Below are 14,283 nucleotides of genomic sequence, written 5' to 3' on the forward strand. Positions count from 1 at the left end.
ACCACGATGTCCTGCTCCCAGACAAACTAAACTACTTTTTCGCTTGGTTTGAGGACAATACAGTGCCAACGACACAGCCCGCTACCAAAACCTGCGGGCTCTCCTTCACCGCAGCCAACGTGAGTAAAGCATTTAAACGTGTTAACCCTCGCAAGGCTGCAGGCCCAGACGGCATCCCTAGCCGCATGCGCAGACCAGCTGGCTGGTGTGTTTACGGACATATTCAATCCTTATCCCAGGCTGCTGTTCCCACATGCTTCAAGAGGGCCACCATTGTTTCAGTTCCCAAGAAAGCTAAGGTAACTGAGCTAAATGACTATTGCCCCGTAGCACTCACCTCTGTCATCATGAAGTGCTTTGAGAGACTAGTTAAGGATCATATCACCTCCACCCTACCTAACACCCTAGACCCACTCCAATTTGCTTACCGCCCCAATAGGTCCACAGATGACGCAATCACACTGCACACTGCCCTAACCCATCTGGACAAGAGGAATACCTATGTAAGAATGCTGTTCATCAACTACAGCTCTGCATTTAGCACCATAGTACCCTCCAAACTCGTTATCAAGCTCGAGGCCCTGGGTCTTGACCCCACCCTGTGCAACTGGGTCCTGGACTTCCTGACGGTCTGTCCCCAGGTGGTGAGGGTAGGAAACGGCATCTCCACCCCGCTGATTCTAAACACTGGGGCCCCACAAGGGTGCATTCTCAGCCCTCTCCTGTACTCCCTGTTCACCCATGACTGCGTGGCCATGCACGCCTCTAACTCAATCATCAAGTTTGCAGACGCAACTACAGTGGTGGGCTTGATTACCAACAACGACGAGACGGCCTACAGGGAGGAGGTGAGGGCCCTCGGAGTGTGGTGTCAGGAAAATAACCTCACACTCAATGTCAACAAAACAAGGGAGATGATCGAGGACTTCAGGAAACAGCAGAGGGAGCAGCCCCCTATCCACATCGATGGGACAGTAGTGGAGAAGGTGAAAAGTTTTAAGTTCCTCGGCGTACACATCAGACAAACTGAAATGGTCCAACAAAACTGAAAGGCCCAACAAGCGCCTCTTCAACCTCAGGAGGCTGAAGAAATTTGGTTTGTCACCAAAATCACTCACAAACTTTTACAGATGCACAATCGAGAGCATCCTGTCGAGCTGTATCACCGCCTGGTACGGCAACTGCTCCGCCCACAACCGTAAGGCTCTCCAGAGGGTAGTGAGGTCTGCACAACGCATCACCGGGGGTAAACTACCTGCTCTCCAGGACACCACCCGAAGTCACAGGAAGGCCAAAAAGATCATAAAGGACAACAACCAGCCGAACCACTGCCTGTTCACCCCGCTATCATCCAGAAGGCGAGGTCAGTACAGGTGCATCAAAGCTGGGATCGAGAGACTGAAAAACAGCTTCCATCTCAAGGTCATCAGACTGTTAAACAGCCACCACTAACATTGAGTGGCTGCTGCCAACATACTGACTCAACTCTAGCCACTTTAATCATAAAAAATTGGATGTAATAAATATATCACTAGCCACTAAACTATGCCACTTTATATAATGTTTACATACACTACTCTTCTCATGTTTATACTGTACTCTATACCATCTACTGCATCTTGCATATGCTGTTTGGCCATCGCTCATATTCTTATTCATTCCTTTACACTTGTGTATGTATAAGGCAGTTGTGAAATTGTTTGATTACTTGTTAGATATTACTTCATGGTCAGAACTAGAAGCACAAGAATTTTACTACACTTGCATTAACATCTGCTGACCATGTGGATGTGACCAATACATTTGATTTGATTTGGTGCGCGATTTTTAAACGTCATAGTCAATTGATCAATATTATAATAAGACTCTTAGTAAAAATTTTCCTCTTTAATTTACAATCTGTAGAAGCTATGAGAATAGAAATCTTCAGAACTTTTGTGAAACATTACATTGCAGTTAAAAAATATATGGCAATTAGAATAAATCATATTTGTTTAAATATATGGAGGATTGGTAATTATTCAGACAATTATATTGATAGGACCCACAATCTATTTGCAATATTAATGCTACTCTAACAAAACGAAAGGTTGAAAAGCAAAGGTATTGCTTGTACTATTAAGATGGGGGGTGAAACAGTCAACATTTGCCCCAATCTGTTAATTCAGTCCAATCTGTTCCAAAGTCAGTTCTAGATACATCTGAATGAGCAACTGACATCATGAGCACCTACTAACAAAACAACAGCAGATGATAGAATACGGCCTGGTACTTCAGTGTGATTTGTGTCCCCAGATGAAGCGGGTGCTGCAGACACCGAGGAGGCGGTTGTTGACCACAGCTATGTAAAGAAGAAACTGGAGCATGGACTCACTCGAATCTGGCAGGTCAGAACACAAGCTTTCTACTCTCTGGCTCTCGCTCTCTCGCTCTCTCTCTCTCTCTCCTCTCTCTCCCCCTCTCTCCCCCTCTCGCCTCTCCCCCCCCCCCCCCCCCCCTCTCTCTCTCTCTCTCTCGCCTCCTCTCTCGCTCCCTCTCTTCTCTCTCGCCTCCTCTCTCGCTCCCTCTTCTCTCTCGCCTCCTCTCTTGCTCCCTCTCTTCTCTATCGCCTCCTCTCGCTCCCTCTCTTCTCTCTCGCCTCTTCTCTTCTCTCTCGCTCCCTCTCTTCTCTCTCGCCTCCTCTCTTCTCTCTCGCTCCCTCTCTTCTCTCTCGCCTCCTCTCTTCTCTCTCGCTCCCTCTCTTCTCTCTCGCTCCCTCTCTTCTCTCTCGCTCCCTCTCTTCTCTCTCGCTCCCTCTCTCGCCCCCCCCACATCTCGCTCCCTCTCGCCCCCCCACATCTCGCTCCCTCTCGCCCCCCCCCACATCTCACTCCCTCGCCCCCCCCCCCCCCCACATCTCGCTCCCTCTCGCCCCCCCCCCACAGCTCGCTCCCTCTCGCCCCCCCCACATCTCGCTCCCTCTCGCCCCCCCCCCCACATCTCGCTCCCTCTCGCCCCCCCCACATCTCGCTCTCTCTCGCCCCCCCCACATCTCGCTCTCTCTCGCCCCTCCACATCTCTCTAACAAGTATTCTCTTCACCCACAATAAAGTCTCTGGAGATGAGTCTAATATTTAATATTGTCAAATCTTCCTCCCCTTCTCTTCCTACAGGAAGTCCAGCTAAAAGTGAAAGCCTATCTGCTTGGTACAGACATGTCTAACTTCAAATATGACGACTTCATCGTGGTCTTGGATGTTATCAGCAGGTAATGACGCCTACATAGAAATATAATTGATAGAATTGAATGGGGATACCCGTTCTAGTAATTATATTTCTACGACCACATCCTCATTAGGACTAATTGGTTTGAACGACAGGGGACCGAAACCTCAAGCTCTCCCTTTGTCCCCCAGTCCATGTGAAACCCCTTGTTTTAAATGAACATGTGGGCATGAATGAATCTGCTTGTTCTGCCAACAGAACAGGGTCGTAATCAGGCTCTTTACAAGCTTGTCAATTAAGGAATCGGGTTTCTGGGTCAGCTGTGTCCTTACAGGTCAGTGGGGAGAGAGAATAGGGGTTCCTCAGGGATCAGTCTCAGGCCCACATGGCTGTGAAGTAACTCTATGGGGTTAATTAGGGAACTTGAACTACTGGCGAATAAATAAAAAAATCCCTCGCATTTGTGTTCTTTCGATCTCATTTGGCATTGTTCCTCCTTTCTCTCCCCATCCTTTCTGTTTCTGTGTCTCTGTAAATCACACACACACACACACACACACAGGCTGATGCAAGTGGGGGAGGAGTTCTGCGGCAGTAAGTCAGAGTTGCTGCAGGAATCCATCAAACGTCAGAGCGTAAACTACTTCAAGAACTACCACAGGTGAGGTCCCTGCCTAGCCCTAGCTAGCGAATGTTTACCCAAGTTCTAAGATATTTTTCCTGGTTGGATACATGTGTTTGCACCATCTGCACAGGAAAACAATGGTCTGTTTACATCATTATTGTTCTCCCCAACCTGAATATAAGTGGATATAATTATAAATGAATGCATTATATCAGAAGATGTCTGCACTGATCAGTTGTGTGTTTACCTGTCAGGTGTTATAGATGATAAGTAGCAGTATACTGACAGAAATAGTGATCAGAGAGAAAAAGAACATGTAAGTAGGGGGTAGGTGGAGAGAGAATACGAGTGTGAGACAGAGGTTGAGAGACTGACGAGATAAAGAGAGACAAAGAGAGACAGGAATGAGGGAGCAACACAGGAGAAGAGCAACATTGGCAGAGACAGTGGCCAACTCTGCTTTGATCCTATTTTCCCTGTTAGCAACACTAAGACACTCTACCACCAAGCCCCTGCTCGCCCTCCGCTCCCTAAACATCATTTTCACATTCTGTCTGAATACTCAACAACTTAGGATGCAGCCACGAAGCCATTACTCGTCAGCAAACTGTGTGGGCCTTCCTTATGTCGCACTGGCTGCATTAACACATTTTGACATTAACATTTATATTGTGCCCCCTGGGCTTAGAGGTGCAACTTACATTGTAGCTAGTTTTTATCTCCCCTGAATTGACCACAGAACTGTTATAATGATTGAACTGAAACTATGTCCAGATATCTGCTCTGTCACATGCACCAACTGCACTCCTCCTCTGTGTGTGCTTGAATACCAAATCACTTATTCCGCTCGTTGGATGTGGCATGGCTTGCAAACCATTATAGAAGCACAGCCAAGAGCTGCCCAGTGACACAAGCCTACCAGACAAGCTAAACTACAGGCAAATAACACTGAAACTTGCATGAGAGCACCAGCTGTTCAGGGTGACTGTGTGATCGCGCTCTCCACAGCCAATTTAAGACCTTTAAACAGGTCAACATTCACAAAACCGCAGGGCCAGACGGATTACCAGGACGTGTACTGCGAGCATGCGCTAGCCAACTGGCAAGTGTCTTCACTGACATTTTCAACCTCTCCCTGTCCGAGTCTGTAATACCAACAAGTTTTAAGCAGACCACCATAGTCCCTGTGCCCAAGAACACTAAGTTAACCTTCCTAAATGACTATCGACCCGTAGCACTCAAGTCTGTAGCCATGAAGTGCTTTGAAAGGCTGGTCATGCCTCACATCAACACCATTATCCCAGAAACCCTAGACCCACTCCAATTTGCATACCACCCCAACAGATCCACAGATGATGCAATCTCTATTGCACTCCACACTGGCCTTTCCCACCTGGACAAAAGGAACACCTATGTGAGAATGCTATTCATTGACTACAGCTCAGCGTTCAACACCCTAGTGCCCTCCAAAGCTCATCAATAAGCTTAGGACCTGGGACTAAACGCCTCACTTTGCATCTGGATACTGGACTTCCTGACGTGCCGTCCCCAGGTGGTGAGGGTAGGTAACAACACATCCGCCATGCTGATCGTCAACACATGGGCCACTCAGGGGTGCGTGCTCAGTCCCCTCCTGTACTCCCTGTTCACTCATGACTGCACGGCCAGGCACTACTCCAACACCATCATTAAGTTTGCAGACGACACAATAGTGGTAGGCCTATTCACCGACATCGATGAGACAGCCTATAGGGAGGAGGTCAGAGAGTGTGGTACCAGGACAACAACCTCTCCCTCAACATGATCAAGACAAAGGAGATGATTGTGGACTACAGGAAAAGGAGGACAGAGCACACCCTCATTCTCATTGACAGTGTAGCAGGTTGAGAGGTTCAAGTGTCCACATCACTAACAAACTAACATGGCCCAAGCACACCATTACAGTTGTGAAGAGGACACGGCAACAACCTATTCCCCCTCAGGAGACTGAAAAGATTTGGCATGGGTCCTCAGATCCTTAAAAGGTTTTACAGCCGCACCATCGACTGGTTGCATCACTGCCTTGTATGTACCCCCTGTATATAGCCTCCACATTGACTCTGTACCGGTACCCCGTGTATATAGCCTCCACATTGACTCTGTACCGGTCCCCCCTGTATATAGCCTCCACATTGACTCTGTACCGGTCCCCCCTGTATATAGCCTCCACATTGGCTCTGTACCAGTACCCCCTGTATATAGCCTCCACATTGACTCTGTACCGGTACCCCCTGTATATAGCCTCCACATTGGCTCTGTACCGGTCCCCCCTGTATATAGCCTCCACATTGGCTCTGTACCGGTCCCCCCTGTATATAGCCTCCACATTGGCTCTGTACCGGTACCCCGTGTATATAGCCTCCACATTGGCTCTGTACCGGTACCCCGTGTATATAGCCTCCACATTGACTCCGTACCGGTACGCCGTGTATATAGCCTCCACATTGACTCTGTACCGGTACCCCGTGTATAAAGCCTCCACATTGACTCCGTACCGGTCCCCCCTGTAGATAGCCTCCACATTGACTCTGTACCGGTACCCCCTGTATATAGCCTCCACATTGGCTCTGTACCAGTACCCCGTGTATATAGCCTCCACATTGACTCCGTACCGGTACCCCGTGTATATAGCCTCCAAATTGACTCCGTACCGGTACCCCGTGTATATAGCCTCCAAATTGACTCTGTACCAGTACCCCGTGTATGTAGCCTCCACATTGACTCCTTACCGGTACCCCGTGTATATAGCCTCCAAATTGACTCCGTACCGGTACCCCGTGTATATAGTCTCCAAATTGACTCTGTACCGGTACCCCGTGTATATAGTCTCCAAATTGACTCCGTACCGGTACCCCCTGTATATAGCCTCCACATTGACTCTGTACTGGTACCCCGTGTATATAGTCTCCAAATTGACTCCGTACCGGTACCCCGTGTATATAGCCTCCACATTGACTCTGTACCGGTACCCCGTGTATATAGCCTCCACATTGACTCCGTACCGGTACCCCGTGTATATAGCCTCCACATTGACTCTGTACCGGTACCCCGTGTATATAGTCTCGCTATTGTTATTTTACTGCTGCTCCTTAACTACTTCTTATTGGTATTTTTTAAACTGCTGTGTTGGTTAAGGGCTTGTAAGTAAGCATTTCACTTTAATACCTGTTGTATTCAGCACATGTGACTTAAGAAGATTTGATTTGATTTGAAAGGTGTCACATATTATGACTATCTCTAGTTCATCACCTTCTTATAACAGCGATATGACTGACCAGTGTTGTGACATACTGTGTGTTGTGACATACTGTGTGTTGTGACATTTATTCAAACACCTGTAAGCTGAGTGACCGGGACTCTGTAATGTTTGATGTTTATACTGACATTTCCTGTGGATGAAATGATATTGAAAAGAGAGGCGGCGAGTGTGGTGGTTCGCAAGCGGTGGGTGATGATCATAGCAGTGTATGGACGGTCCTTTCTCCCTCAACAAACAGCCCTCCATACCTACTGTGACATATCTCTGTTTGTATCCACACATTTCATCTGGGACTCTGGGAGAACAAGAGCTCTTGTGCTTGAAAGTAAATGGCATCGGTCGTTAATCGTCAAACGCTGACTTCTCTTTGTCTTGTTTCTTTTCTTTTCCTCCACCCTTTTCTTTCTCTATGCCCCCCAGGACACGCCTGGAGGAGTTGCGGATGTTTCTGGAAAATGAGACGTGGGAACTGTGTCCTGTCAAGTCCAACTTCAACATCGCTCAGCTCCATGTGAGTAAGACAGTTAGGAGCCAGGGAGCCTCAGAGAAGTGATGTGCTGTAGACTCATCGTAGGCCTGGCATTTACATATGGATATGAATCATAGTGGTCCTAGCTGTCAGCAGGGGGGGGGAGAAGACAGAGGTGTAACAAAAGGTTAAAGCTGTATGTACAATGTCCCTGGACATGTCAAACATGACATCAATATGAAAACCTTGAATAAAGAATTGCAAAAGCAGACATCAAGGAAACTTTAAGAAACAACCTCTGATGTTGTGATGTCGCCATCTCTCCCGGGCTAGCACCCTGTGGTGGAAGCAGATTCCCTCACAACCATCCTCCCAATGTACCCTCCAGCATTAGCATATTTGACTTCCCTCTCCATTATCGTATGAAGAATAGGCATCTTAATGGCCTTCCCATGCTAAACTGTCATTTGAGAGTAATTGAGGCTAAGCCTTTGTTTCGCTGTTGAAAAGGAGAGGAGAGATTTGTTAAAGGAACTCCAGCCAGGGGGAATGGTATTGTGACAGGATCCTCTAAACCATGGCTGAGACCCAAATGGCATCCTATTCCCTATGTAGTGCACTACATTTGACCAGAGCATTATGTGCCCTGCTTAAAAGTAGTCCACTATATAGAGATGAGTGTGCCATTTGGGATGCAAGCCAATGTGATTGTGCTGTCTTGTGGGATATGAATCCAAGAAGTGGTATTAGCTCATGTATAGCCTAACCACCTTTCCCTAGAGATGTTATTACCAAGTGTTTTCAACTGGAGAGGTTGAACTTATAAATGGGGAACTTCTGTCAAGCCTGTAATCAATGCAGTTTAGGGTTTTTATGTACAGAGGAAAGTTGTACAGAAAACGTGTTCTATAATGTAATCTACATGTTTAAACATGCAGCGTCAGCAGGCGTAGGGGATTGTTTCATTGTCTATGCCGCTCCTATTCGCTCACAAGCAGTTTAGGATGTAATCCTTCTGTCAGCAACATCACAGGACTACCATGGAATGAATAATCTAGCCAGCCTCCTACCAGGTTCCCCTCACGGCAGCCAGGGTCCCGCTAGCATCTCATGAAAGATTCATGGCTTGGGTATCTAACAAACACAATACGGAAGTGGTAGGTATAATTCTGTCTGAGGAGTCTCTGTTGTGTGACTTATGTAGAGGCAGGCAGTAAACTGGTTCAAGCCTCTGTTCTGCCGCTGGCAAAGATGATGCTCGGGTTTCCGTCTTTTCCTATATCCCAGTCTTTTATTTGTTCTCTTCGACAGTATCCAAGATATTTTGTTATAGCAACGCGAGCAGTAACTCCATTATACCTGTACAATATAAAAAATATGCTCGATAGTCATTTCTTGGTGTATTTTTTTTTCTCCATTGACTCCTTCTTTGTGATCAATGGTAACTCATTGTAGCTAAGCCTCACCCTGTATTCACTCTTTGCATGTCTCTCTATTCACTGTAGGCGTATCTCTCCTTCTGCTCTCTCTCTCTGCAGGAGTTTAAGTTCATGGGTCAGAGCCGGTCCCCTTCAGTGTCTCCCAGTAGACAGGTGTTGTCCAGTCAGGACCAGGTGTTGTCCAGCAAGGACCAGGAAGTCCTGTCTCTGTTTCAGCACTTCAGTCAGGAGGGGAACCCCTTTGAGAGGCACATCGACAACAAAGATGAGGAGACTGAGGACGTACTGGCCTCCAACGGGGTAGGCAGTGCCTTGCGTTATATTACATGGTCGTTACAGATGTATTACAGGTTTATAGATACCAGTCCTGTAGTCGGTATTCAGATCATGAGATGCACGGGATCGGCCTCCAACGGGGTATGGAGTGCCTTTGGATTACACACTTACCCACGTGCACTTTTTACTTTTTTTTCTATATCAGTTCAATAATTTTTTTCTTTCTGTGCGCAGTTTCTCAAGAGATAAATTAGATCGAGCCCGAACTGTGCGATCTAGTAGGGAGTTTCCAACAGGCCAATATTCTATGTAGTTTACCGTAGAAAATGTGGTAATTAACTACAATGACCTTAATCCACTGCGCTGGTCTGTTTCTCTTACGCCTGCTATGTAAAAGAGACTGAATAATGTGCTATTGAGGGATAGAACGCATAGAGCATTTAATTTAAAAAAATTTAAACCCCTTTTTTAAAATAATCAAACGGGACCAACCTCAAAATGCATGAATATGAGACTTATATAGTTATAAGTCTCGTGGTTGTTACCTATTACACAATACAGGAGAAGCACTGGACCCATATTCTGTATACTTTTTGTCATGTGGAATATAATAGTATGTGAGCACCAGCTGTTGTGTTGATAGGGGTACGTTAAGGTGGAATACTCCATAACTCTCTCTCTGACTCCATAACTCTCTCTCTGACTCCATAACTCTCTCTCTGACTCCATAACTCTCTCTCTGACTCCATAACTCTCTCTCTGACTCCATAACTCTCTCTCTGACTCCATAACTCTCTCTCTCTGACTCCATAACTCTCTCTCTCTGACTCCATAACTCTCTCTCTGACTCCATAACTCTCTCTCTGACTCCATAACTCTCTCTCTGACTCCATAACTCTCTCTCTGACTCCATAACTCTCTCTCTCTGACTCCATAACTCTCTCTCTCTGACTCCATAACTCTCTCTCTCTGACTCCATAACTCTCTCTCTCTGACTCCATAACTCTCTCTCTCTGACTCCATAACTCTCTCTCTCTGACTCCATAACTCTCTCTCTCTGACTCCATAACTCTCTCTCTCTGACTCCATAACGCTCTCTCTCTGACTCCATAACGCTCTCTCTCTGACTCCATAACGCTCTCTCTCTGACTCCATAACGCTCTCTCTCTGACTCCATAACTCTCTCTCTGACACAATCATTTGTTAGTGTCCGTTGTCCATTATACTCAGTATGGCTAGTCCAGTATGTACTTTAGAGTTCTGCTGCGTCTCTCCAGCAAAACGTTCTATCACCATCCACTGATCCTTCTCCATAACGCCTGCTGTCGTTCCATCAGATCTCACCAGGCATTATAGCAGTGATTTAAGTCGCACATAATCATTTGGGGACGTTAAGTGGTTTATAGTCACCTTAACTGTCACGCCTGAATTAACACCCGCCGCAGTGGTGCTTAATGCTTTTGTGCTCCTGCCATTTAATGATATTTAATATGAGCTGATGATGTAATGAAAAATAAAGGGTACATTTATATGGGCGTTGGGTGTTTGGAGAACTCTGTTATCTTGAGTGGTAGCACACTGATATTAATGAACTAATAGGCTCGCTTTTATGAAGAGATGCTTTTATGGTAATGTTCTTGCGTACAAGTGGACTGGAGTTGTTACATTTCAACGCCTCTGTATAAAGCTATTATCTGTTGGGTTTCCGTTAGCAGTTAGTTTTGTTCTGCCATTACAATCAACCCTTTGTTTGTTTTAGTCTTAATTCTAATACCAATGTACCCTGAGGAGAAAAAACATCTTATCGAAAGGGATTAGTCAAATCCAAAATGGTTATTTTCTTGTTAATACGTATTCATAGCCTGAAACTTGTTTTCAATATGAACTGATAGAGCTCAATCGGAAGCATTATTTCTAGATTGGGATCAAATTGAGAAAGTGAGTTTACACAAGCTGCTATCTGCCTCACCACCTATTCTACTTGTTCTTTCTACTTCAGGAGAACAGCAATATTGTGCCAACATGTTATTCCCACCATATAGAGAGAGAGCTGTATACCTTATAGGATTCACTCTCAGCTTTATATTTTCACAATGGCATTTCAATTACCTGACATTACCGGTTGCTGTTATTTCAGCTGAGAGAGGAGAACAAGAAGATATTCTCATCATGTTGTATTGAGTCCTTAACTAAACTGTTTATTAAGGGGAACTTGACTGAACTGTTTATTAAGGGGATCTTGACTGAACTGTTGTAAGGGGAACTTGACTGAACTGTTGTAAGGGGATCTTGACTGAACTGTTTATTAAGGGGATCTTGACTGAACTGTTGTAAGGGGATCTTGACTGAACTGTTGTAAGGGGATCTTGACTGAACTGTTGATTAAGGGGATCTTGACTGAACTGTTGATTAAGGGGATCTTGACTGAACTGTTGATTAAGGGGATCTTGACTGAACTGTTGTAAGGGGATCTTGACTGAACTGTTGTAAGGGGATCTTGACTGAACTGTTGTAAGGGGATCTTGACTGAACTGTTGTAAGGGGATCTTGACTGAACTGTTGTAAGGGGATCTTGACTGAACTGTTGTAAGGGGATCTTGACTGAACTGTTGTAAGGGGATCTTGACTGAACTGTTGTAAGGGGATCTTGACTGAACTGTTGTAAGGGGATCTTGACTGAACTGTTGTAAGGGGATCTTGACTGAACTGTTGTAAGGGGATCTTGACTGAACTGTTGTAAGGGGATCTTGACTGAACTGTTGTAAGGGGATCTTGACTGAACTGTTGTAAGGGGATCTTGACTGAACTGTTGTAAGGGGATCTTGACTGAACTGTTGTAAGGGGATCTTGACTGAACTGTTGTAAGGGGATCTTGACTGAACTGTTGTAAGGGGATCTTGACTGAACTGTTTTAAGGGGAACTGAACTGAACTGTTTTAAGGGGAACTGAACTGAACTGTTTTAAGGGGAACTGACCTTTTTATTAAGGGAACTTGACTGTTTAAGGGAAAGGTGTTGTTACTGGTAGAGTATTGTGGGTGTCTCTTGGAGCCCCCAAACCTGTCACTCTAGTCCCATTCTAAGCAGTTCACCCTTCCCTTTCAATGGCTCAGTTGGTTTGAGCATGGCGCTGCAGTGCAACACCAGAGTTGTGGGTTTTATTCAAGCTCGGGTAAAGTGTGTTACTGTTACTATCACTTTGGATAAAAGCATCTAAACTGATAAACTTTTCATCATTTATACCTCTTTTCTGAATGACCATATTGTTACTGTTATTTCCCCTCTACGTTGTGAGTCTGATGAGTTGGAGAAGTATACCAGGACTACCACAGTGATAAAAGCATCTGAATGACCATATTGTTACTGTTATTTCCCCTCTACGTTGTGAGTCTGAGTTGGAGAAGTATACCAGGACTACCACAGTGATAAAAACATCTGAATGACCATATTGTTACTGTTATTTCCCCTCTACGTTGTGAGTCTGAGTTGGAGAAGTATACCAGGACTACCACAGTGATAAAAACATCTGAATGATCATATTTTTATTATATATATATAAACCTTTCTTCTAAATGGCCATATTTGAAGGATATTGTTACTATTCTTCCCCTCTGCAGTATGAGTCCGATGAGCTGGAGAAGTGTGTGTACCAGGACTATGACAGCGACAGTGACGTCCCTGATGAACTCAAGCAGGACTACGTGGACGAGCAGACCGGAGACGTCCCTCTCAAGAGGTCAGTTCAAAAGTCACGACGTGATGATGTCATACCTCGTGACCTCACTGGTCAGGTTCTCAAGTACTATGCCAGTAGTTAATGTATGATGAACAACTATAATTGGAAAGATGCGTACACTATTTACATAATGTAGGAATGAGCAGCTACACATCTGAGGCGGTTATTCTAAATATGTAGCCAATACATTCATTTTAATTGTATCCATTTCAACAATACACTGAGGAAAAAAACAATTGTCATTGTTTTTCTCTGTGTATTGTTGAAACGGCATGCGATTAAAATGAATGTATTGGCTACATATTTAGAATAACCGCCTCAGAGATGTGTAGCTGCTCATTCCTACATAACCCATCAATGTTGGCACATTTGCATGAAGTCCCTTTTCTACATAATGAACAATTGTTTTACCCACCCCTCACTGATTAACACTCGAATCCCATGATAAACACACAGGCAATCATTATCCCTCTTTGGTGGAGAAATGAGGATGAATTAACACACTGAAGGAGGCAGTTTATACCCATGTGAATGTGTTCTTAAATCTTCATCTTCTATAGTATTGGAAGTGTTTGAATGAAGCTGTTTTGTAACAGATCATTAAAATACATGACTGTGCCTTCCACTGGAAGAGCTACTCGTGGGCGCTTTAGTTTTATGTTATGCAAATTGTCACCATTTTAGTAGCGGCATTTTTGCGGTTATTATTTAAGGCCTCTTCCTAAACTGGTGTGATGTGTGTCGTAAATCACAATCACAATTAGCAAGGCTCATCATGGTTTCACGGAGTTATGAATGAATAATGCCCCTCTTTCATTGTTCATGCACGCACACACACACACACACAGTAAATCAGTGTGTATGTGGACTACGTGCTACGATACGGCAGCTAATTGTGTGATATTGCCAGATGTGCAGCAGAGTGCAAAAACCACATTGTTTACTTATTCAACAGCTCTTCATTAGGAACGGATGTTGGATGTAGGAAGTAATGAATTGATAATGTACATAGACATGACACACTTATTGATTTCCATGCATGTTGTACAGATGTAGGATTTATTTGAGCCAGTTTGCTACAGCGGAGCAGGAGAATAATCCTGCAGCTACAGGAAATGTGAATTATGTGGATAATAATTCATATACATTTTTGTGGGGGTTAATAGATTTTTTGTAAGGGAAAATCAAGTCTGTAATTTCAAAGTGGAAATCACAAACTTCAAAAGCCTTTTTAAA

General features: G+C 44.9%; 1 protein-coding gene across 1 annotated transcript in view; it reads left to right on the forward strand.

Annotated features, from left to right (window-relative positions):
* vps50 (VPS50 subunit of EARP/GARPII complex) overlaps window positions 1-14,283 on the forward strand; it is a 202,050-nt gene that overhangs the window by 111,027 nt on the left and 76,740 nt on the right. Inside the window, exons 14-19 of the mRNA XM_031788900.1 lie at window positions 2,296-2,387; window positions 3,153-3,247; window positions 3,767-3,865; window positions 7,548-7,638; window positions 9,135-9,335; window positions 12,929-13,047. Coding sequence (XP_031644760.1) covers window positions 2,296-2,387; window positions 3,153-3,247; window positions 3,767-3,865; window positions 7,548-7,638; window positions 9,135-9,335; window positions 12,929-13,047 — 697 coding nt within the window. The remainder of the gene's footprint in view (window positions 1-2,295; window positions 2,388-3,152; window positions 3,248-3,766; window positions 3,866-7,547; window positions 7,639-9,134; window positions 9,336-12,928; window positions 13,048-14,283) is intronic.

This window comes from Oncorhynchus kisutch, linkage group LG14 (assembly GCF_002021735.2).
Source record: "Oncorhynchus kisutch isolate 150728-3 linkage group LG14, Okis_V2, whole genome shotgun sequence".
Lineage (NCBI taxonomy): Eukaryota > Metazoa > Chordata > Actinopteri > Salmoniformes > Salmonidae > Oncorhynchus > Oncorhynchus kisutch.